Genomic DNA, 24,815 nt, shown 5'->3' with positions numbered 1-24,815 from the left:
TTTCACCAAAAGAAATGAGGGGGGAAATTATGGGTGTGTAATGTTATATATGCTATCAGATAATAAAGTAAATATTTCTGCTCACCAGTTTTACTTCAATCTTTGTTATAAATGAAGGCTTATCAGGGTAAGGTAAGCAAAGAGAATATATTCAGCAATTCATGAAATATAAAAGAAGATATCACATTAAACTTTTTGAGAAAAATAACAAAATATGAAAGGAACTAATAGAAAAGATGTCTCGAAGGTAGATCAGGGAGAAAGACTAAGACAAGATTTAGCAACTAAATAGAAACTGGAGAAAGAGGAGAGTCAAGTAACTAAAAAGACTATGTAGTTTTTGGGGGAAAAAACAACAACAGATAAGCATGGAGAAAGGATAGGGTTAAGAAAAAAAGATGATAAGCTATGTTTTGGATATGAGACATATTTAATGAGTCATTTAAGATGAAGTTATCTACTTGGTAATGTGGCATTGGAATTAAAAAATTTAAAGGAGTTCAAAAGTTTTAAAGATTGGAGATTAGTTAGATATATAGATAATAACAATAACTACTGTTGATAGTCAAATAGATTTGAATTTTTATAGTATTTTAAGGTTACAAACTGTTTTACATGTAATCTTTTCCTTGAGTTTTATAACAGCCCTGTGAGATAAGTACAAGCGTTGTGCAAAAAAAAGGTAAAACTGACAGCAGCAATAGAATGTACATGGGTGAGACTGAGGAGTTTGCATCCAGACTGAGAGGATGGTAGAATCCTCAACAGTAACAAGGAAGTTAGGAAAAATGGAGATTTCGGGAAGGAGGGGAGGAGGGAGATAACAAGGTCAATTTTGGACATGCTAAAGTTTGAAAATGTCTTCGGAGCATCCAGCTTGAGATGTCCAATAGACAGTTGGAGTAGATTTGACAATCATCAGCATAGAGATTATAACCAAATCCTTGAAAGCTAAGTGAAATACTGAAGAGGAAGAAAAGTTCTTTTGAACACCCAAAGTTAGCAAGCATAAACTGGATGAAAAACTAGTAAAGTGAACTGAGAAGGAATAGTCATATAAATAAGAGGAGAACTGGGAGAAGATATGCCACATAAACCTAGATCACAAAGAACATTAAGGGGAAAGCAGAGAACCAATTATGTCAAAAGAAACTGAGAGGCTGAAAAATGATGTGGCAATGAAGAGATCATTAGTAACTTAAGTGTGGCTAGACTGAACCTTGGAGACCAACTAGTATGATCTCTTCATTTTATAGGTAAAGAAAATGAGGTAGCCCAGAAAAGCTGTTATATGCTCAAGATCACACAAGTATTAAATGGCAAGGGTGAGATTTGAACCAAGAACTTTTGTTAATAAAAAAAAGGAAGAAAGATGAAAGAACTTGAACTAATTGCAGGATGAAAGGAATATTATTGTCAAAGAAATGGAGAGACCTGGGGTATGTTCTATAGGTAACATGGAAAGAGTCAGTAAAAAGAGAAGGAAGATGAGGTTTTAAAACAATGCTATATAAAGATGCTATCAACATCAAAAACTTTTAATTCAAGAAAAAGTAAATAAAAACTATTATGTTTTAGTCAAATAAGAGCAAAGGACGGAAAAATACTTGATAAATGATGAGGTAACAAAATGATAAAAATTATGAACTCCCTGTTTGAAGATGCCATGATCAGATATTTAGAAACTAGAATTAAGACTGACAGTATTTATCACAATAAATTCAAAACGGATATATGACAACAGTATAAATTATATATAATAAAATATTATAAGATAAAAAGATCAGGTACTTTTTACAACAATGGGTAGGAGGAAAATTCTTGATCAAACAAGTAATAAAGAAAAAAATAACATAGAAAATGGTGATTAAATAAAATTTAAAGCCTTTGAACATCAATGAAGACAGAAGGGAAATGGAGTGGGAAAAATATTTGCAAACATCACTAATAGAAATCTGACATCCAAAATTGCGAATTGATAAAAGTAAATAATAGGAAGAGTTAGTTCCCAAGAGATAAATATTAGGGAATAGGAAAAGTTCTCAAAGGATACTTTGAAAATTATAAATTAACAGGTAAAAATATACTTCAATCATTAAGAGTAATTTTAATCAAAACAAAATTTAAATTTCAATACAAATTGGCAGAGATGAAAAAAATGTGCAGAGTCCATTTTGGAAAGAATATAGAAAGACAAGTATATTAATGCACTATTGATGGAATTGTGAAATGATCCAACAGTTCTTAATATCAACTTGGAATTATACAAGAAAAATGTTTAAACTAGTCATGCTCTTTGAATCAGTATTTTCCCATTATTGGACATATATAATAAATTTTTTAAAAGACCAAATGTATACTAAAATAATCACAATGGTATTCGGCATAGTGACAAAGAACTGGAAATAAAGTGTATGCTATCAGTTCGGCAATGACTGAAAAAAAATGACTAAGAATACAACGAAATGTTATTGTACAGCTAGAAATGACGAACATGAGGAATTCAGAGAAAACATGGGAAGATCTGTATGAACTGGTACAGAATGAAATAAGTAAATCAAGAGAAAAATAAGCACAATGACTTCAAAGACAACAAAAATGAGAAGATTAAATAGAAGTTGAACTTTTAAAAATGGCTAAAAAAAGGGAAAAAACAGAATAAAATACATATTCAGATAAGAATTCTGAACAAAATATTTTTGTTTCACTATTTTACTTTGTTCCAAGGGGAATTCAATCTGAATAAAGACACAAATCAACTGAGATATCATGACAAAATACATCAAATTTTTTTTAAAGATTAACAAAATACCTCTGAAATCTCTCTTCTCAATATCTCCACAAGGGTCCACCTTTTTTTCTTCCTCTTCTTCTTCTTCCTCTTCCCCTTCCCCTTCTCCAAAGGAAACCATAAGTAGCACACCAGCTTGTAACAACAAATTCTTCAATTGACTACATAATAGATCGAGCAAGGACTGCACTACCTTAGGACTCAGTTTGTCAGCATAGGTCCTAAAGAAGAGGTCAGAGGAAACAATAAATTCAACTTGAAAAACATTTTAATAAAAGAAAGAAAACTTTAGAATATGCAAATATAGTGATTAGGAAAAGCTAGGGCCACAATGAGGCACAATAAAGAAAAATTCTTACCCAGTGGTGATGGCCAGAATCTGTAGCAGCCTTGTACTGGCTACTTTCAAAGCTATGCTAAGCTGAGAAATACCAGTTTTGGGCAACAGCTGCAGAGGCTGCCCTAGCATAGTGTCTGTGCCACATAATTGTGACAGTACATTTAAGAGACCAGTGGAAATTGCCAAAGAAACATCAACAGGTTGGTAGTGAACACTCAGAGCAAAAACTGTTACCAAGAGGAGACGTTGTTGAGCTTCTAAAAAACAAGACAAAAAGTTTAGACAGTAGTCCCTGAGGGTGAAAATAGCAAAGTCTAAAATTCATAAAGCATAAAGTGTTAATTTTCTTACAAGTTAGTAATTGAATATTTAATTTACTACTAAGTACCAACTATATGTAAAAGGCACTATTATGTTAGACAGTGAGGATTCAGAGACAAAATCAAAACAAATCCCTATTTCTCAAGGAATATATACTAACAAAGTGACTTTTGTAAAGCACTTCACTTCTCTACCAAACTCTGATGATTCCTTCTCACTCAGTATGACTTCCTCCCATTTGACATCCAAATGACCCCAACTTTCTGGCCCTACTATGCTACTGTTCTTCACCCATTTACAGTCTTCATCAACCACACTCCATTTTCCATCACCAAGCCTCTGCAGGGGCCATCCTCCATGCTGGAAATACACTGCCTTCCTCCTCATGTTTATCTCTTACAATTCCCAGCTTTCTTTCAAGATCTTGATCAAGTTCCACTTTCTACATGAAACCTTTGTTGACTGTACAATTAATGTTCCTTCCAGTACTTTAGATCTTTTTTATACATACCTATATATGTAAATGTTTGCCTTCTTCAAAATAATCTAAACATCTTGGCCTTCAACTGTCTGACCCACAGAAGAAGCTTAATAAATACTGACTAAACAATTCTATTTGAGGAATGCACCATTTAGACAAATTGTTTCCCTAGAAATTGATTCACTAATGTTACAATAATGGTCAGGAAATCCACATTTGTAAATTTAGGACCAACTACCATTTGCATCTGAAGTTTCACAAGCAGTTTACTCACCAATGTGGTGCTTATTTGCTTGCAGGGCTCTCTCCAAAGTTGCAGACAGCTGTTGATAAATTTTATGTACAGCCACTTGAATTTCAATCTGAATATTTCTCTTAGCTGCTCTGATACCATCCTAAGTTAAAAATAATAATTTATTTATTACTTTTTGTTAACAGTAATGTTAGCCCCTACCTTGTAGAAAATGCACTGTTCATTTGTTATCTAGCCTATGCTAATTTGCTTTGCCTTTTTTCTCCTCTTAAACAGGAGAATATAAATCACCGCCCCTTGGAGATCAGGGATGATGTGACCACTTGTGTTCTAAAACAAAAGAAAGTGGAAGATGTAATGGGCTAAAGCTGAGCAGATACACTGAGAGTTCCGAGCACTTAAGGTTAATTACCAATTGAACAATACTCTATTAGTATTCTTGGAGAAAGAATGGCCCCGACCACTCTCTGTGCAAGTTTGATCTGTTGTACAGGAGATTGCACAGAGGATTTAGGGGGTGGAGTGTGAGAGCCAGACACACTGCTTGGCCAGATTCGTGTGGCGACTGCTCTCACTTTGTATTGCCATTCCCATTCACCTCCACAAAGAATAAAGATCAAGGACTTTCGCTTATCCTAACTCCGGCTGATTTTAAAATACCCTGGGTGCTAAACACGGTCATCACAATGTGTATACATTATTATAAAATACTTAACTTCAATTCTACCTAATTTTACATTTTCAACATTTCTTGGGATGTCTTCCTTTACAACAACTTGCAAATATGTGAATGTCTAAAAGATTTATTTAATGAAGAAAAATTTTGTGGGAATGATTTCCACATAATCTGTTTAAGAATTAACTGTTAAGTGCTAGAACATCAAAGTTAAATAGTTCCCTCAGGATGATGAATCTAAAGTGTCAGAAGTAAGATTTTAAATGTTCCTAACTCACGGTGTCTCTTTCCCCAATTTATTTTGTCTTTAATGTTTCTTCTCGAGATTTTAAGAATAATTCTCCATGCTAAAAGAAATATACATATATCCATAATCATAAGCAAACAGAAAACTTTTGCCCAAATAAAGTTAGACTGGAAAATCATTTGGAAAGATTAGAATACAAAATACTAAAAAGCTCCAATAAAAATTCTACCCACTCAGACTATGGAAAACTCAGATGATTATTATGTATTTTTAAACTACTAACTTTAGAAAATATAAAATTTGGTTATAAAACTAGATTTAAAAAAATCAAAAAGCACAAGCAAAATTAATACTTATTCTAAGGACATAAACATAAATTACCTCATACCTGATAATGATGTAATCGCACACTTTCTCCTTTCGCTCCTGCATGTCCTACTGTTCCTAAACCAAAGCATCCAGCTAGAAACTGCAATCTAACGGATGTGAGGAGCAAAGAGGACTGAAATCCTGATCCTTGCCTGCTTCCTGTTAACGGTACACTTCCTTTTTCCTCCATTCCAGATAGTAGAACCAGGATTTGATGAAGGGCCTCCAAGCGAAGCTTTAAAAACAAATTAAAATGAAGAGATTTTAAGTTTCTTCACTAAACAAAGCAACAAGGTAAAGTCATAAAATAAGTCATTTATCATATTTAAATTTTAAGTCTAACATTTAAATTATTTTATTCCATAACAATAGATCTCACTGTCACATCTGTGACTATTTTCACCAAAGACTTTCTGACAAAGATCTGTAAACATTATACCTTAATATATGAGAAAAAGTCAACTAACAAAGCTCTAAAAAGGCTTTACCAACGTAGGTAAAATGTAATATTTCTGGATACAATTTTCTTGCTAGATAATATTCTAATAGTGCAATTACTCTGTCCTTTTTTATTCAGATATACTGGCTAGGTCTCCAAAATCCAATATATACTTCCATAGCTATAAATCAGTATCCATTAAATCAGGGAAGTCTTATTTTTATTAAATATTCAGCCAAATATCTACTAAAGTCATGCTTTTAAGTTTCAATTCTTGATCAAATAAATTGCTATCTTTTTTACTTAGTTAAAATCATAATGATGGGAGCAAATGCATATTTTCTATATGCCAGAGTTCACTTCATGTTTCAAAAATCCAAAACAGAATTAATTTTGAAAAAAAAAATCAAGATATTTTACCTCTGCCCTTAGCTGCTGCTGTTCCATTGCAATGATTGAGGCCTGTGGACTCGTGGACATACTTTCCTCTGGTTCTTTAAAACCTGGGGCATTCCCCACATCTCCACTTACAAAGCTGACAACATTTTCAATCAAAGTATGAACTCCAAGTGCCTTAGTAAGGTCAAAATCATATTCAAATGAGTAAGAGGAGCTAAACAACCAGTCTCTACTGTGTTTCAGGTGAGTCCAGGAGTCACTCAAAGGTTCCATTTGACTGTGTACAGGTCCTACATGCACAAATAATAAGTCTGTATCAATTCCAGTGTGTAATAAACATATTCTGAAACTAGGTAAGGACTGAATGTTGCTGCTATCACAACCAGTGAAAAATGGATAGTCATGTTTTAAAAACAAAAGCATGCATTAAATGAATCCAAGCAACTTCAATTAAAATAAAGACTACAGCAATGTAATAAATTAAGAAAAAAATCCTGCTTGTACTACTGAATAATCTTATTATAGCATATATAGATTATAGCAAAAAGCTGACAAAAGGAAAAGACTGCAGCTGCTCTCAAAATGTTTAGCTTAAAATCAGAATACTAAATAAAATAGCATTTACATAGCACTTTAAGGTTAGCAGAGCGCTTTGCAAACATTTTATTTTATTCTCACAACAAGGTTTGAGGTAAGTGCCATTATTATCACCATGTTGCAGATGAGAAAATTGAGGCAGAGAACAGATGACTTGCACAGAGTCACAAAGTTAGTAAGTATCTATAACTGAATTTGAACTTAGGTCTTCTTGACACCAACTCTACCATTCTATGTACCTAGTTGGTTCTAATACTGTTCAGTAAAACAAAGATAAACACAATAAAAGAAAATTCAGTCCAAAAGGAAACACCAAGTTTGGACATACTGGTAAGACCCTGTTTTAATGAAAGGACTTTCTTTACAATATCATTTATAAGAATAAAGCAGCCCAATATATGTCTCTATGCTTTGTACTGAAAAAATGAAGAGTAAAGAGTAAAACAAAGACAAAAAGGACATGTGTCAGTTTTTTTTTTAAATTTATACATGGAATATCCATTTTAAATTAATTGTATATAATGTGTATATATTTGTGATTTTAAAAATACTATCTGCAGCCAGCAAATAGTAATTCCAGAGTCAAGATTATGAAAGATTTACCATGACACGATTTGTGCTTATCTCGTGATAGGACAATGTACATGCTAAGTGAAACACCATTCATTTTACCACTAAGCATTTTCTAATATACTCTTAAATTGCTTTAAAGACTTTAAATAAATATTAAAATTCAAGAGCACAAGAGAAAATGTCATGGAGGTTTCCAACATCAATTTTAATGTGTGTACAAAGTGTCAATTTACTCTAAGCCTATACAAATTATTGCAGTTGTGGAATTAATTTCAAAATATTACCATATTTTTCCATTAGGAATGCATGTAAAGGCAACAAATGCAAGAGGCAAATACATAAGTTGTATTTGTCACCATAACTACATGGAAAAGATCTGAGACATAAGATAAACTATCTTCACACTATTTAATTCACTACCTTCAAAAGGAAGTGAGTCAATATCATTTGAAGTTCAAAATTCCACTTCAGGATTAGCGACATTCATGTGTCAACAATTTCATTCGAAAACCCCTAAACTTTTAATGCTTAAAAATAAACTAATTTTTTTGAAAAAAATACTAAAAATTATTTTCAAATAATTTATGTGCATCCTGATATAATTTTCATTCAATTGCAAGTAACTAGTTTGTAATATAAGACTTAATTGCTTTCTAGATTTTGAAAAGAACAAATAAAAATTAAAGTTTATCTAGAAAAAAGTTAAAAATATTTTGCAAACTCAATTTTTATTGTGTAGCTAAACATTTCTACAAATGAGAAAATAATGGGGTGAAAATATGATGAACTAATATGAATATATAATCTAACAAATAATAAAGGATAAATAATGCTATGAATGTGCAAAAAAAATAATACATTCTTTTTTCTTCCACCCCAAAATTCAGAGCAATATTGTTCTGGTCCCTTATTTATGTTCTGATTTGATTTTTCAACAAATTTCAGAATTTAAAATTTTTAATACATAATTATCTAATGATAAATTTAAGGTACATAAGAAAAATTTACATGTAAATTCATACAGGTTTATTAAAATATTGCCATCTGCCTTTACTCTGCATGCTAAGGACCACTGGATTTTTCTATCTATCCTGTAGTTAAAATCTATATGAGTCTTTCTCATCATTAGAATTAACATTCCTTGATATACAGAATGAATCATTTTTCTTTTGCATCTCCAGCACTTAGCAGAGTACTTTCCACATGGTTAATACTTTTTCATTTTTTTCATAGAACAGAGATCTGAGCAATCAGGCCCTTTGTTGTGAGCTCCCTCTTCTCCCCCTCAATCTCATGTCATGAAGAGTTTTGAATGCCCTGCTAACTCTTGTTATATAACTGGTAATCTTATAAGCTCCCATAAGTCCTGCCCCAACATTTCTGTAGACCTCTATTTTCACATTCCTAATTGTTCTTCAGACATCTTGAACTGGATGAACAATAGAAATTATCAAACTCAACTTGTCTAAAAATGAACTCATTATCTTTCCCAATCACTCACCTTCCCCTATTACTACAGAAGGCAACACCTTTCTCCCACTCCTCACGCTTCCAGCTCCTTACTCCCTCTCACTCCTGACCTCGCCACCCCAAACTGTTGCCAAGGTCTGTCCCATTTTACTTTTGCAACATCTCATGGATTTGCCTCCTCCTTTTCTGACAAGGTCATCACACACTAGTGCTGGCCTTCAATGCTCCATGCCCAAATCACTGCAATAGTCTGCTACCTGCCTCAGCACAACTCATCCTCCAACCAGCCACCAAAAATATATATTTTTTCTAAATGTCGATCACATTGCTGCTTTAATCAACAAACTCCCATGGCTATCTATCATCTCTGTGATCAAATACAAAATCCTCTGCTTGGCATTCAAAACTCTTCATAACCCTAGTCTCTTCCTACCTTTCCAATCTTCTCCCAGCCATGTACTCTTCAGCCCAGTGACAAAGGCCTCTGATTGATCCCTGAACAAGATGTTCCAAGAAGTCTCTCATATTCATGGAATGTTCTTCCTTCTTATTTCCACTTACTGGCTTTCCTATCTTCCTTTAAGTTCCAACTAAAATTCCATCTTCTATAACACAGTTTCTTAAACTGTGATTCAAGACGCCATATAGTTTTATAACCAAATGTTGGGAGTCACAAATTATGATTTGTCAGCAAATGTTTGATTTGTATACTTATATACCCAGTCACATATAACGATTTTTCAAGTGAAAAGGGGTCAAGTGGAAAAAGTTTGAGAAAAGAGCCCTATTCTATAGGAAGCTTTTTCTAATCTTACTCAATTCTAGTACTTTTTCTTCTCTTATTTCCTACTTAAATTCTATGCTATTTGAAACTTGTTGTCTACACCATCAGATTGTCAGCTCTCTGAGAGAACAGATTGTCTTTTAACTTTTTGTAAACCTAGTGTTTAGCTCAAAGCTTAACAGAAGCTTAATAAATATTTTTTACTGATTGACTTCAATTTACAGATAAAGAAAATGGAAACCAGAGAAATTAAGTGATCCTTAGAATTCTAGGCAGCACGGTTAATTTGTCCTTTTCTAACCAATGTTGGAAATTTCAACTTTCAACATCAGTGAATGATAAAGCATATAGGATGATCAAGATCTTTGAAAATGCTAATAAACTAACCAAGATCAAAATCCAATCTTTTTAGTAAGTCAGAGGAAAAATCTAGTATAATTCTAATAATGGCTAATAAAAGTAAAAGAAAGATCAAGAAAAACAATCTATCTTAAAGCTGAAAAATTAAAATGAAAAAATGTTCATTTAACAACTTTCTCTCTTTTTAACCAAAAATGCTTTTAAAAACTGAAACCTACAAACATGGAAAGACAATATGGAAAGTACTCAATCTTTTGAAAAAAGTGTATTAAAGTAATCGGGTAAGTTAATCTCATGTGTTTTTTTAACTGGCTACCCAAAAATCTGGCATGAAAAGATATATCAAAAAATTTGTAGAATGTTATTTAGCCCCAAGCCCAATTATCTTTGCACACTGAATTCATAAGATTGCCACTACATAAGAAAATACAATACAAAAAAAAGTTCATGATTTTAAAAATTTTGTGAGAAATAATTGAATGTTTATTTATCCTTATAACTTAGTTCCTAAAATGAAATTTTCTAAATGAATGTGGAAATTTTGTGAGAAATAATTGAATGTTTATTTATCCTTATAACTTAGTTCCTAAAATGAAATTTTCTAAATGAATGTGGCACGGCTGCAATACATACTTTACATATCATAAAATATGTAGGCAAGCTAGAAGGAGAAAAAAGTAAACATGCCATCATGTACTTGCTTGAAGCTCTTCTTTTTTCTGGGGCTCAACTGGCCAAAAAGGAGTAAGTACACTACCACACGAGAATCAGAAGACAAAAGGAAACAATTCATACAGAAGACAATATTTATATTTTTCTTTCTTCAAACAACACTAACTTCAGATGTATAGTTAAAATGGTATATCATATATGATACACCAAATAGTACAGATTTTAAAACAATTATTTCCAAAGTTAATCTTAACAAAGCTTTGTTACGAAATTTAAGGAGCTTAATAAACAAAAGAAAATCAAAAAAATAACCCACCAATGCTGCTTCTTAATTTTTACTTCACTATTCTTTACTATGAATGTTTACTATGAAAGTTTCAGCCTATATTTGACAACCTTATGACATTGGATGATTTAGAACTTAACCAAACAATTTCATTTTACAGATGAAAAATACTGAGTCCCTGAAGAAGACAATCTAGATCACAGAATAGTAGAAGTCAGGTAGAATACATCAATTTGCAAAAAAAGTATGACAAATGTGTGAATGATCAAACAGACATTATCTAAATACAGGAGTCACCTAATTATAATTCATACATCTACTAGTCCTACAAAGAAATTTTCAAAAGAAATATAGCTAGCAAGGAGATTGATTACATGGAGGAAGAAACACACACACACACACACACACACCCACACCCACACACACACCCCATTTCTTCCTCAAAATTAGGAGGAATATAAAAAATGTAAAATGTACACATTATTATCTTCACAGGTTGCAGTCTGTTTATTATACTTATATCAGATACAGAATTAACAATATAAAAGATTTTAATGGATGGTCAGGTAGCCTGCCCATTCAAACAGGTACAATTAATTATTCGCAAGTGGATCTGACAGATTTCTGCTCTATAACTGCACTAACCAAAGAAGAGTTGATGTGATAAAACCATAGCATCTTAAAGGTGGGGAGAGTCAAAGCTTTGCAAATGTCAAACACTGCAAAAGAAAAATGACTTCCTATTAAAAGTAAGCACTTCTTACTTGGAAATATGCCAGTGATGGGGTGTATCTTAGCTATAAGGGACGTTAGAAAGCATCTAGTCAAAAGGCCACATTTTACTAATGAGAAAATCAAGGTCCAATCAAGGTTAAGTCTCAAGGAACAAAGTCAGGAATCCAACCCAGTATTTTTTTCTATTATACTATTTTATCTCCTATCAACTTTCTTTTATCAAATATTAGACTGTTTTCATTAAGGCAGTTCTCCAAGATGACGTATCATCACTAAATGTGGTACAATTTAATGTGAATTAATTTCCAACATGCTTTTCATAAAATAAAAGATTATAATCTAAATTCCCAGATGATAGGACATATATAATACTGAAAAATAATTGTTAATAACTTGTTAATTTTCCTTCTGCCTTTCCAGACATTGCAGAGGCAGCACAATACAGTGGAAGAACTGCTGATCAAAAGAAATCAGGATTCAAAGCTCACCTATGTCCCAACTGTGACAAACCAATATGTACTATAGAATTTACTCTAGGACAAGTTATTTTGCTTCTCTAAATCTCAATCTTAATGTCCTCATGTGTAAAATAATAATATAACTAATCACACTTATTTCAAAGGGTTATTCTGGGTTTCAAATGAGAAAATATATGTAAAGTACTTTGCAAACTTTAAATTACCATATAAATGCAGGTCATTATTATTAGATATTTATCTTTGCAAACAAACATCAGTATAAATGGTTTGACTAAGGTGAATCAGCATAATTAGTTTAAATATTTAAAAGTAACACTATTAAGAATTGGAAACATTTTATTTTTAAAAGTTCAGAAAAATTTTGTCCTATAACATTCATTTAGATCCTATTTGATCTACCTTCTTTCAAGAATGCTATACATACTCTTCTCTATTCCTCCACTTTTCAACTATATAATCCTGCTGACAAGTATGTAGCTTTTTATATAGCAACTCAAATTACTTGACATAAAAATGAAATTTAAAATCCTATTTTGAGCAGGAGTTAAATTCCTTTACTTTTCCACATAAGAGTTGCATAATACATGTTCTCTAAAGGAAGACAATTACCACCACCACCACCCCCCAAAAATTTTCTTTACCTAGTTTTTAACAGACATTAAATCTAGGAAAAAGTGACATTTACTACATCAAAAAAATCATAGGACCTAAATCAAGACTGTGAAGGCACTTGATATGATGCTCACTTGTTCAGTCCTCTCAAATTTACGGATGAGAAAACTGATTTCAAGTAAGGTTATGTGACTTGCTCAAGATCACAAAAGTAGTGACCATCACAGGGAGAATAAAATTTTCTAATTCAAGAGCTAGTGCTCTTTCCACTGTATTCTACTGTCTCCCCTAAAGCAATCTGTGTGTGTGTGTGTGTGTGTGTGTGTGTATATATATATATATATATATGCGTACAAATATGTACATATGCACTTACATGGTAAAAAACTTAGAAAGGAATAGAGTAGACACTTCATTTTTAAATTTAAAAAATTTTGGAAACTATAATGAAGAAATATTAAAATATGGGCAAAAGAGCACTATTGATAAAAAAAATTTCAACACAACTTGTTTAGGCTATAACTACAAATAAGTTTAAGAAAAGTCTCAATTAAGAAGTTCTGCTACACAGAATATTGGAAAATAAAGATAATTTAATGTTATGAATTGCTTTTCAAATGATCATTTTCTTGGCTTATCTCTTATTGATCTACTCTTATCTCCATTCACAAAGCTAAGCAAAAATTAACTATGTATTTATCTACTATAGGAATACTTTAAGGAGGGCTTAAAGATAGCATAAAACATCTTAACTCAAGGGAAGAGGGGGAATCGCATAAGTACCAATTATATCTCATTAGCTTTACCTAAAGATAGATACCAGGAAAAAAATATTTTAAAAGGGAGCTTTCAGGTTCTGGAAAGCAGCTTTAGAAGTTGTATGATATGGTTAAAAGGTTTACTTACATACAATGAATTATGCCTCGAGGACAAGGAATAATAAAGTACTATTTACAGAACTTTCCAGCATCTCCAAAATAACTAGAAATTGACATACTTAAGTTATGCTGAATGTTATTCATGGCTAAAGATTTTTAACACTCATAATTAATTTATTCTATTGCTTTAAAACAATATTTAATATTATTCTAGAGTAGAACAAGGATTTATTAACAGCTACATAATTTGATCCAATATTTAAAACGTTCATACTTACCCCTCTTTCTGTGGGAGGAACCCAAGTTAAAATCTACATTTCGTCTTCCACTCTGTAAAGTTAAAGGAAAAAAAAAGTTTTCAGTTGTTAAATCAAAAGCAATTTTCAATTTAGTGACTAAAGATTTAATAATTTGAGTTTTAAAGGGAGAAAAAAATAATCAAGACACTAATAATAATGCCCTACATAACCAGCTATCAGATTTGTAGCAATCCAAATCTCCTAGAAAGGTTCTAAATAGCTTTCCAGTTATGATATGATGAACTAAAAGCCCCATTGCCTGTAATGGAAACATGTCACAAAAGGCCTTGACTTCTCAGCATCTTCTCAGGGGCATTTATTTCTCCAGGCTAAGTGCAAGGTCTGTAATTTTATTGGATATATGAACTCAACTCTTGTCTTAAAGAGTTGAGTTAATATAGATTACTGAGAGGTTAACTAACTTGCCAATAGTCACTTAGGATATGTATTGAAAATAGGAAGTGAAGTCAGGTCTTCTTGGTTTCAAAGCTACTATTTTATTTTGGCTACTATACAAAGGGCTTAAGAAAAAGATTATTTTCTAAAATTACATTTGCCTGTTTCTCTGCTATCCCTGTCCCCTACAAATTTCCACTGATTTCTGCAAATCATTAGAAAAAAGAAATTTAAATGAAGTAATTGACATTAAGGAGAAAATTATTGAAAACTTTTATACTGTCAATGGCATACAAATTTTAAATGACCTCTTAATTTAATATCCAACTAGTGAAATTTTAGAAATATAGCTTAGATATATATTTTTCTCTGGCAACTTCAATTCTGCCCTATTATGTAAAGCCAAAGTGAGAAAAGCATACAGTATTGATAAAAAATGACATTGGAGAAAAAATGAGATACATTCAACTCTATCTGAAATAAGAAGCATCTCACATTGTATTGAAAGTTTGTACAGGGTATATAGAAAATAGCTAAAGGCAGAAGCCCTTTAGTATAGAGACAAACATCCCTACATACTTTAGTAACCCCTGAAAATATTAATATATCATGGTAAATCTTTAAAAAATGATATTTCTAGTAACCAAAGTTAAAATTCAGCTTATAACTACTTGCTAAAGCAGAAAAATAGAATTCTTTTTATTTTTAACTTAACTTTTATCTTTTAATTTATGAAGTTCAACTTAATTATAATGCTAAGAATTTGTCCCTTTATTTTACTTTGTTTTGAAACTGGGGGTGAAGAAAACCTAGATCTCTGGATGATAAGTAGAATTTTTTAAAAGGAGATGGTGTAATGAATAAAAACTGAATTCTACATCCTCTTGCTTCTTTTATCTTTCATTTATCAATCCCTTTCCAGTGTGAAACCGTTTTATAATGCATAGAAATTTCTGTTCTTATTTTTTCCTTTTGGAAGCATCTATAAATTCTGGGAGATAATTTCTTTTTCATTTGACAAATATGTTACTTTTGGATTTTTTTTTCTTTTTTCAATGTGTTGACATTCTGAATTCATTTTATTTTTTCCAATTATACATAAAAAAACAACTTTTAGCATTATTAAAAAAAAATTTGAGTTCCAATTTTTTTCTCTCCTTTCCTTCTCCCTAAAATAATTTGATATAGGTTTTATATATAGAATTAATTTTTTTTAAAGGTTTCTTTTAATAATAAAAGTTTTAGGATTAAGATTCCTTTGAATGGGAAATTTTCTTATTCAGAATTTTACATTCTTCAATCTGGTTGTTATTCAGTCATTTCAGTCATGTCCAACTCTTTGTGACTCTATATAGGCAAAGATATTGAGACAGTTTGTCATTTCCTTTTCCAGTTCAGACAACTTGCCCAGAGTCATAGTAAATGTCTGAGGCCAGATTTGAACTCAGGAGAATGAGTCTTCCTGTTTCCAGTTCTGACCCTCTACTCAGGGTACCACTTTGCCACTCTACATTCCTCAATAAAGCAAGATAAATGAAGTAGTACTGTATCGATTAATTTCAAATGTCAGAAAATAGAATTTTGGATATAATAAATTGCACCAAGTATTTTGCTCAGTTAAGGTTTTTACCTTACCTTACTTTACATCTTACCTTGCTTTAATTTACATTTCTTAATCCCAAGAAAAGTATAAACTAGTATTAAAGGCAACTCGTCTCAGACTAATGTTTTGAATTATTTTTAGAAAGTAACTGTCCATTTCCAGCATGTTGTAAAGAAATTAAAAAAAAAAAACCCAAAACTTGAACATAAATTATGACGGAAAAGTTGAATAAAATGGGAAAGTAGGATAGCTCGAAAAGCTTTATAAGGACTTCAGCAAATTGCTTCATTCTTTTGTCTGAAATTCTATAAAATAACTAAATATTCCTACTTATAAAATAGAAGTATGCCAAATAAATTTTTATAGTATCAGTGCCACTGTTCACCTCTATTAGGATAAAATACAAGATGCCTCTATATTTTAAATGTCCATATTTATAAATTTTTCAATTTGCATAAGGAAGGTAAGTTTTCTAGTGATACAACCTTTATATAGATCTATTAAACATTTACTCAACATTTACTATATCCAAAATTTTGTATATTACTTAAAATACATTTTGAGGACAAAAATATCCTCTTTGCAGAAAACAAGGATAACAAAAAGTTCTTTTCACTTACCAGTGAATAACCTTCTTCATCTGATTCAGGCTGAGATAAATCAGATTCACTCCTTGATTTAATCAGTCTATAATTTGGACTTGCATGAACTGAGCGGCTCTCTGCAGTAAGACTTTCACTCCTGCCTCACACATGTGCACACACACAAAAATTTTTTTTTCAATTTGAGATTGTGAGAATGTAAAATTAAAAGTATTAACAACAGAGACAATATACTAATTGTGAAGGATCCCTTGTCTATCTAAGAAAAATCTTAGTTATTCATTAATAAAAGGGACTTTTCACTCACAAAATAATAACTTACTTGCTTCTCTTTTTGACTATTAAAAATGTCTAGAAATAGAAGTAAATTCCTATTCACCTCAGCTACATCTAAAATGATAGATTCAATCTCCTCTAACTCATAAACTACTTTGTTACTTTAAGTCACCATTACTGACTAAACATTTCAAATTCAATACAATCAATTTCATCCCTATCTTTATGTTTAAATCAGAAGTTCAATTTACATTTTAAAAAGTCATTAGGAAACAAAATAGCAAAGATGAAAGAAACAAAAAAGAAGCTAATTAACTTCTAGCACTTCCTACCTGGTCATAAGTAAAACCCCATCAGAGGTACTTGTTGATGGTTGCTGCAATTGTCCTTCCTCTCTTCGCTTTTGAAGCTCTTCAATAACAGGACTTACTCCTAATATTAACAAGGCACATCGATGGATCACAGAATTGCATGCAGCAGTATATACATCCTGGCCTTCTGGAAGGTCTGTGCTGACCCTTCGCTCCTGTTGAGACTGAGGAGGCTGATCATCAACACGAGTCCCAGACCCTGCCCCAGTGTTCATTCTATCTCGGTCCCGGCTGCGTGCTACTTCACGGGCTGATAGGAAACATTGAAAGATTTCTGTAATAATGCAACACAAAAACAAGATCTTAACACATAGGGGAATAAAAGCAAAGAAAACTACATTAAAAAATAGTAAATACATGTGGACTAAACACTTAGTGAGACTTTTAAAAACACCATGCTATTTAATCATACAAAAAAAGTTCATTTCTTCAAAAATTGATTATCCATAGTTGTGTTGTATTATTTTTACACTGTTTTGAATATGCTAGAAGGAATAATAAGACAATTTAGTTTTGGGGAGCTCTAAAAGAGTTAGCTAAAAGGCATTATTAAAAGATATTATCAAAGTTACTTAAATAATTAATGCCTATATATCAAGAGGTAAGTTATAAAATATAATGAGAAACTGACATGTAACAAGTTATAATTAAACAATTTTTCTCTTGTGAGATCTGTTAATACCTATTCAAAGTTCCTGTCAATGATGATTTTTAAAAGATTGGCATAGATAAAAATGTTTACCTTGACAAAGTTATTAATGTTATATTACCCATATAATCATAACCTAATCAATCAACAAATATTTGTTAAGTGCCTACTACAGGAACTATCATGCCAAAAATTGAGCTTAAAAAAAAAAACAACACACACACACACACACATAACACCTAACATGACTGCTTCCCATCAAAGAATCTGTAATATGAGAGGAAAAAAAACCAAACACATAAAACATTAAGTTAATACTACCAAGCAATAAGTGATATATGTCCAATGAATGTATAGGCAATTAATTTCAACCTAAATTCTTTCACATTTCCTAGTAGAAGTCTAAATGGCATGCATACAATTTTAGGTTACATAAAACCTAATATACTTCAAAGAACTTGAAACTGTCATTTAAATATCTAATTATTAGAAGCAACTAAAAATGTTCATGATTGTGAAATTTTAAAATGCCCCAAAAAACCTATTCACCTGGCAAACCATATAATATACATGGTTCTACATGCTAGGGAAAGTAACATAACATTCACATGGAGTACATGTTTTGAGGTGATTCAGGCCAATTTCAACAGACTTGTGACAGAGAGAAAGAACCATCTGCATCCAGGGAGAGAACTATGGGGGCTGAATGTGGATCACAACAAAGTATTTTGACCTTTGCTGTTGTTTGCTTGCTTGTTTTTTTCTTTTTCATTTTTTCTCCCTTTTTGATCTGATTTTTCTTGTGCAGCACGATAAATGTGGAAATATGTTTAAAAGAACTGCACTTGTTTAACCTATACTAGATTGCTTGCTGTGTAGGGAAGGAAGGAGTGAGGGAGAAAAATATGGAACACAAAGTTTTACAAAATTGAATGTTGAAAACTGTCTTTGCATATATTTTGAAAAACAAAAAGCTATTATTATAAAAATAAACAATATATATTTTAAAAGATTTATTACAGTTGAAAGAAGACCAGCTACCAGGTTTTCATGAAGACTATATTTTCAAGAAATGTGTTCCCACTATACAAGAATTTACAAGGCTGCCGGACATTTTTACCTCCCACAAGGTTTATTATAGAGGACCAAAACTGACACAAGTTGTAACAACCTTCAACAAGAAGTTATATTGAATGGCAAAGCTTTCCAAAACCTAATTGTGTGATCTCTGAGCTAAACTGAATATTTAAAAGAAAACAAGAAATTTCAAAAAGGTGACCCAGAACATATTCAGTCCTTGGCAATATTCAAGTGATCTATAAATCAATAACAGTAAGATTAAACTAACATTAGACTGCTATGAATTAAATGTAAATTAATTGCATAAGTCTATAAAGTTCATGTTGCAGAAAGCGTAACTCCTCTGGGCTGGCCATATTGTTCAAATGTCAAATGTATGCTTGCCAAAAAGACTATTTTATGGAGAATTCAGATAGGCTAAGTGCTCACAAGATTGTCAGAAAAAGGACAATTCTCAAGGTCTCCCCTTAGAGAACTTTAGAATTGATTATATGACATGGGTGATATTAGCATAGAATCTCCCAGCATGGCACATCCTCATCAGGGAAGGTGCCATGTCATATGAGCAAAGCAAAATGAGTAAAGCTAATGCTCAAGAGAATTGCAAGTTGTATAGAGTTAGAGAAGGTACCCCAAATGTTCACAGGGATTATTTGTGTTCAACCTGTGGCAGAACATATTGGTTATCAGACAGTCTCAAGTCCAACCTAGTGATGCCATTTTGGTCCTTTTCAAGAATGAAGAGCAACAACCAACCAACCAACCTATCAAGGTCCATGTTGTATTTAAAATTAATCACAGGGTTTTTCTGCACATGAAGGCACTTTTTACAACTATTATATCACTTTATATAATGTACATAAGATTATTTTCAATTTAGTATAAAATAAAGATCATAATTAAAAACGAGGGTATTATCACCTTTTAAATAAAAAGTTGAAAAAATTTGTTATTAAAAAATCAAGCAGTAACAAAACAAACCCAAAGTATAACATTTTATGTATATGTGTAAATTGTACTTACTACCAGCTGTCATAACTTCATGTTCTCTCTCCTCTTCTTCATCTTCTTGTTCTGGATGTCCTTCTTCTCTATCTCTCTCTGCTTGCTCTTCCATCTCAGCTTCTTCATCAATGGTTCGAGTAAAAGAATGCTCCTGTGCATCAGTGTCCACAGATTCTTGGTTTTCTGAAATCTTGAAAAAAATCATTAGAAATTGCATAATGAAAACAATTTTTCATAAGTCTTAAGATACAATATTGATATTTTTATTTTTGGACAAATACTAAAATGAATAATGCACACATTTTACTATAAATATCTAAATACAAATTATTTCCAGAGTAAAAGTATATTTCTCTTCTTACTTTTGCTAAGAAAACTTTACAATAAAACTCATCTACATCTATAGAATGTGAGATAAAATTTAGACAGATCATGAACAGATTTAATGAATATGACTTTACATGAATCACTAAACAGGCATTTATTAAGTGCCTCCTATTTGTTAAACACTGGAGCCATAAAGACAAAAGTAAAGTAATCCCTGCTCTTAAGGAGCTTACCATCATGAGGACAATATGTATTTATCTCTAAGAATGGGGGTGAGAGAGGGAAGATATCAAAGTAGTTTGGAAATGTAATAATGCACTAACATCTGGGGCAACTAAAGAAAAACTTCATGAAAGTGTCAGTGCTTGATCTGAGCTTTAAAGAAACTCAGGATTCTAAGAGGCAGAGAATACACATCAGCCATTATGGTCAGCAAGACAAAAAAGCATGGAGATGGGAAAGGGAAATTCATTCATAAGTAGTCAGACAGTAAATGACAACAAATGAGTGACAGCAAAATAAGGTATAACAAGTCTGGAAAGTTAAGTTGGAGTCAAATTTTGAGGGGTTTTGAAATATCAAATGAAGCTATTTATATTTGATCTCAGGAATAAAAGGTAACCACTGACATTTCTCAAGTACATTGTCAGACTTATGCTTTACAAAAATTATTTTGGCAGCTGTAGGGAAGACAGAGTACAATGAGGAACAACTTGACTGCCCAGAAGACCAAATGAAAAGATACCACAATAAAGTTCAAGTGAGCAATGATGAGAAGCTGAATTAGGGTTACTGAAATATGAGTGGAGAGAAGGGGAAGTACATAAAGATATTATGGGGGGGGGGGAGAAGGAGAAATTATCATAAAGACAAAATATGGCAACTGTATTAGAATAAGGATTTGATCATGAAACAGAATTTGCAAACTAATAGACTAATAGAATGGTAGTTTGGAAAATACAATTTCAAAAAAGAAATGGGTTTGAAAGAATGGTAATGAATTCTATATAAATAATTTTTTGAAGCAATTAGGGTCACACACAGTTTAGTAAGTGTTTGGGTCTGTATTTGAACTCAGGTCCTTCTGACTCCCAGGCTGGTGCTCCATCTACTGTAACACCTAACTGCCCATATATAAATGATTTTTTGAACAATATTGCTCAAGTTGTATATGTTACTATTATCATATATAAATAATTATTATCTATATGAAAAAACAGGAAAATCTCAGAGGAAGAGGGATTTAATCTATCAAATTCTCATATAGGTATACAGCTAGAAAGATAGCAGGTAAAAATAAAAGAGTAGATCAATTAAGGAGTTTAGATATACAATATTCAGAAGCAAATAAAGACAGATAACACAGTGACTTTAGAAACACAGATTTCAACCACTGGGAATAAGAACTCACTATCCAGCAAAAACCACTAGGAAAACTGGACTGTAGTTTGGTAGAAATTAGGTTAAGACCAACATATTATATGCCATATAATGCAAATTGCATCACTGATACATCACACTTAGATATAAAGGTGTATATACATAAAGGTAGATATACATCATAAACAAATTTGAGGAGCAAGGAAGAAAAAACTTTCTGATTGGGGAAAAGTTCATGACCAAACAAGGGTATGACAGGTATTAAAATGGTCAATGTTGATGACATAAAATTCGAAAAGTTTTGAATAAACAAAATCAATGCAATAGTTACAATTAAAAGGAAAATCAACAGGATTAAAATGTAAGGAAAATAATTGAGGAAAGTTTTTCTAGCAAGTTTCTCTGATAAAAGGTCAATTATTCAAGATATATAAAGAACTGATTACATATATGAGAGTCTTTTTCAAATAGATGAATGATCAAGAAAGGAAGAAATTTAAGCTATCAATGGCTATATTTTAAAATAATTCAAATTGCTAATAAGAGGAATGCAAATTGAAACAATTCTGAGTTTCCTCCTCAAATTCATCAGACTGGCAAAAATGACAAAAAAAAGTATGACTCTTGGTGGAGATTATCATCTATTATGGAAAGCAATTTGAAACTACAGCCCAAAAGTTAGTATACTATACACATATACTATACACATCTTTTGACTCAACAATACCACTAGACTTAGACTCCAAAGAAAACAAAGAGGGAAAAGATCCACATGTACAAAAACATCTACAGTTGTTCTACTTTCATAGAGTGCCTACAAGCTGAGGAATAGAAAATGAAAAATTATGAAAGGGAGAACTTTAGAGAAACTTAATAGGACTTGTATAAAATCATGTATAGTAAATTAAGCCTAAGAAGAACTATTTTGGGAGACAAGAGGAGGGGGGATTGAATTCTGAAAAATTTAATTTGACAGAGAAAATTACTGCTCAAACAACTACAGAGGATTATTCTATTTATTATTATGTTTTAAAAATAGTTTTTACTTCAAATTTTGAAAACTGAAAAAAGAAATTAAAAAAAAGTATCAGATGTTATATGAGGTCTCCTACTGCATAAAATACAAAAGGTTTTAATATTAAGGAACAACCAGCAATTGATCTATTACATGCTTAACTATATCCCCAAACCAAACTTTCTTTATTTCTATCTAGTACAAAGAATATTAGGATCTTCATAGCAATACAAGCTAGACTTATAGTTTCACAGACAAAAAGAACTTCCATATTAGAAAATTTCCTTTACCTTTACTAATACAAATTGGCATTTCTCTTCAACTTAAAATCTTAAAAGAACTGCCTAGAGTGGTCAAATGGAAAAAATACTTGCATCTAAGATATATAAACAATAAATATATGCAAGACTAATAGCCATTCCCCAATAGCTAAATGATCAAAGGATATGAACAAACAGTTCACAGATGAATTGCAAAATATCCACAACCACCTGACAATACTCCAATAAGAGAAATGAAAATCAAAATAATGCTGAGATTTTACGTACAAATCTGCAACTAGCAAAGATGACAAAAAATCGCAACAATGAATTAGAGAGGAGTTGCAGGATGATAGGCACAGTAATAGATTGTTGGTGGAGCTATGATGCAGTACAACCATTTTGAAAAGTAATTTGGAATTATGAAAATAAAGTGACTGAAAAATCTATACCCTTTGAAACACACATGCCATTACAGGGCTTATATACAAAAAAAAAAAAAAAAAACACCAATAAGAAAAAGTCCCCATGTACTGTAAAATAATTATACTAAATTTTTGAGATAAAGAAGAACTGGAAACAAAGAATATATCTATCAACTGAGGAATAGCTAAACAAATCACAATACATGAATATAAATGGAAATTTATATTATATATAATATTACATATATAAGAAATTATATATGTGAAAACACATAAGCATTCATGAGCTGAATGCAAAGTAAAAATAAAGGCAAAAAAATGCACAAAAACCACAATGATATAAATGGAAAGAACAAAAACACTAAAAAAAGAAACAAAAATTTATAAATCAAAATTATGAAGAGGCATGACTCAATGAAGAGACATGATAGGATCCCAATCTACCTCTTCATGGAGGTGGGAGGTTCACAGGTATCGCATATTGCACATTTTCAGACTTTTAAAAATATAATGATCATTTGTGTTGGTTTTCTTCATTTTTTTTTCTTTTTTTTTATCTTTAAAAAATACTATTTGTTATATTAGCTGGTTGTCTGGGAGGGGGAGGGTTGTTGTAGAAAACTATTATAATGTAAAAAACAGAAGATATCAATTTTTATTTTAAAAAAAGAGCTGCCTAGAGCACACCAAGAGTTTCAGTGATTTAGATCAGCGTGACATAGGTTGGTATGTGACAGAGTTAGAGCTTGAACATAGGGCTTCCTTGTTCTAACTAGGACTTTTTGTATTGCTTATTAACAACACAATAAAAAGTTCTAACAACTAAATTTTAGCTACATAATGTAAGTTTCAAAGTATGCTTAGATTTAAAAAAAAAAACAAAAACAAAAACACAAAAACTAAAGGCTACTTACACTGGAGCACAAGATAATAAAGACACTGACAAAACAAATATTTCTAAAGGACATTTCTACAATATCCAGCATTGTATTTACAGATTAGAATCAAAGAATCTTACATTAGGAAGGGACTGTATAACATGTCATTTAGGCCAATTTCCATGTATTTTAAGCCCTTCCATACTATCACTGATATCATCCAACCTCAACTTTCATCACCTTTAGTGACAAGTCAACTCTTATTATTGCTAAAGAGCCAAGATTATGTGATAACACTGAGGGAATTTTGAGCCTTAGCTTCTATTACCTACAGTGACAAAGCAGTGCTTTTCTACTAACAGACGGTCCTTATTATTTGAAAGTAACTGATTGGGGGAGGGAGGGGTTGTTTTGTTTTGGAGGGGAGGGATTTTTTTGCTATTATAAGCTAAAATGAGCTATTATGAACCTGTCTATCCTGGAAGTC

The 24,815-nt window shown here is 31.6% G+C and overlaps 1 protein-coding gene across 9 annotated transcripts in view; it reads right to left on the bottom strand.

Annotated features, from left to right (window-relative positions):
- HERC1 (HECT and RLD domain containing E3 ubiquitin protein ligase family member 1) overlaps positions 1-24,815 on the bottom strand; it is a 189,782-nt gene that overhangs the window by 86,834 nt on the left and 78,133 nt on the right. For 8 of the 9 annotated variants that reach the window (XM_023497786.2, XM_031955414.1, XM_031955415.1 and 5 more), the window contains exons 22-30: positions 20,062-20,233; positions 17,271-17,583; positions 16,681-16,801; positions 14,041-14,092; positions 6,338-6,606; positions 5,498-5,713; positions 4,208-4,328; positions 3,151-3,388; positions 2,813-3,012 (exon numbers count right to left, since the gene is read on the bottom strand). In XM_023497786.2, coding sequence (XP_023353554.1) covers positions 2,813-3,012; positions 3,151-3,388; positions 4,208-4,328; positions 5,498-5,713; positions 6,338-6,606; positions 14,041-14,092; positions 16,681-16,801; positions 17,271-17,583; positions 20,062-20,233 — 1,702 coding nt within the window. The remainder of the gene's footprint in view (positions 1-2,812; positions 3,013-3,150; positions 3,389-4,207; positions 4,329-5,497; positions 5,714-6,337; positions 6,607-14,040; positions 14,093-16,680; positions 16,802-17,270; positions 17,584-20,061; positions 20,234-24,815) is intronic. The other variant, XM_031955420.1, reaches the window with a different exon arrangement.

This window comes from Sarcophilus harrisii, chromosome 2, assembly GCF_902635505.1.
Source record: "Sarcophilus harrisii chromosome 2, mSarHar1.11, whole genome shotgun sequence".
NCBI classification, from domain to species: domain Eukaryota; kingdom Metazoa; phylum Chordata; class Mammalia; order Dasyuromorphia; family Dasyuridae; genus Sarcophilus; species Sarcophilus harrisii.
The sequence above is the reverse complement of the archived record's forward strand: the minus strand, read 5'-3'. Positions and strand labels throughout refer to the sequence as shown.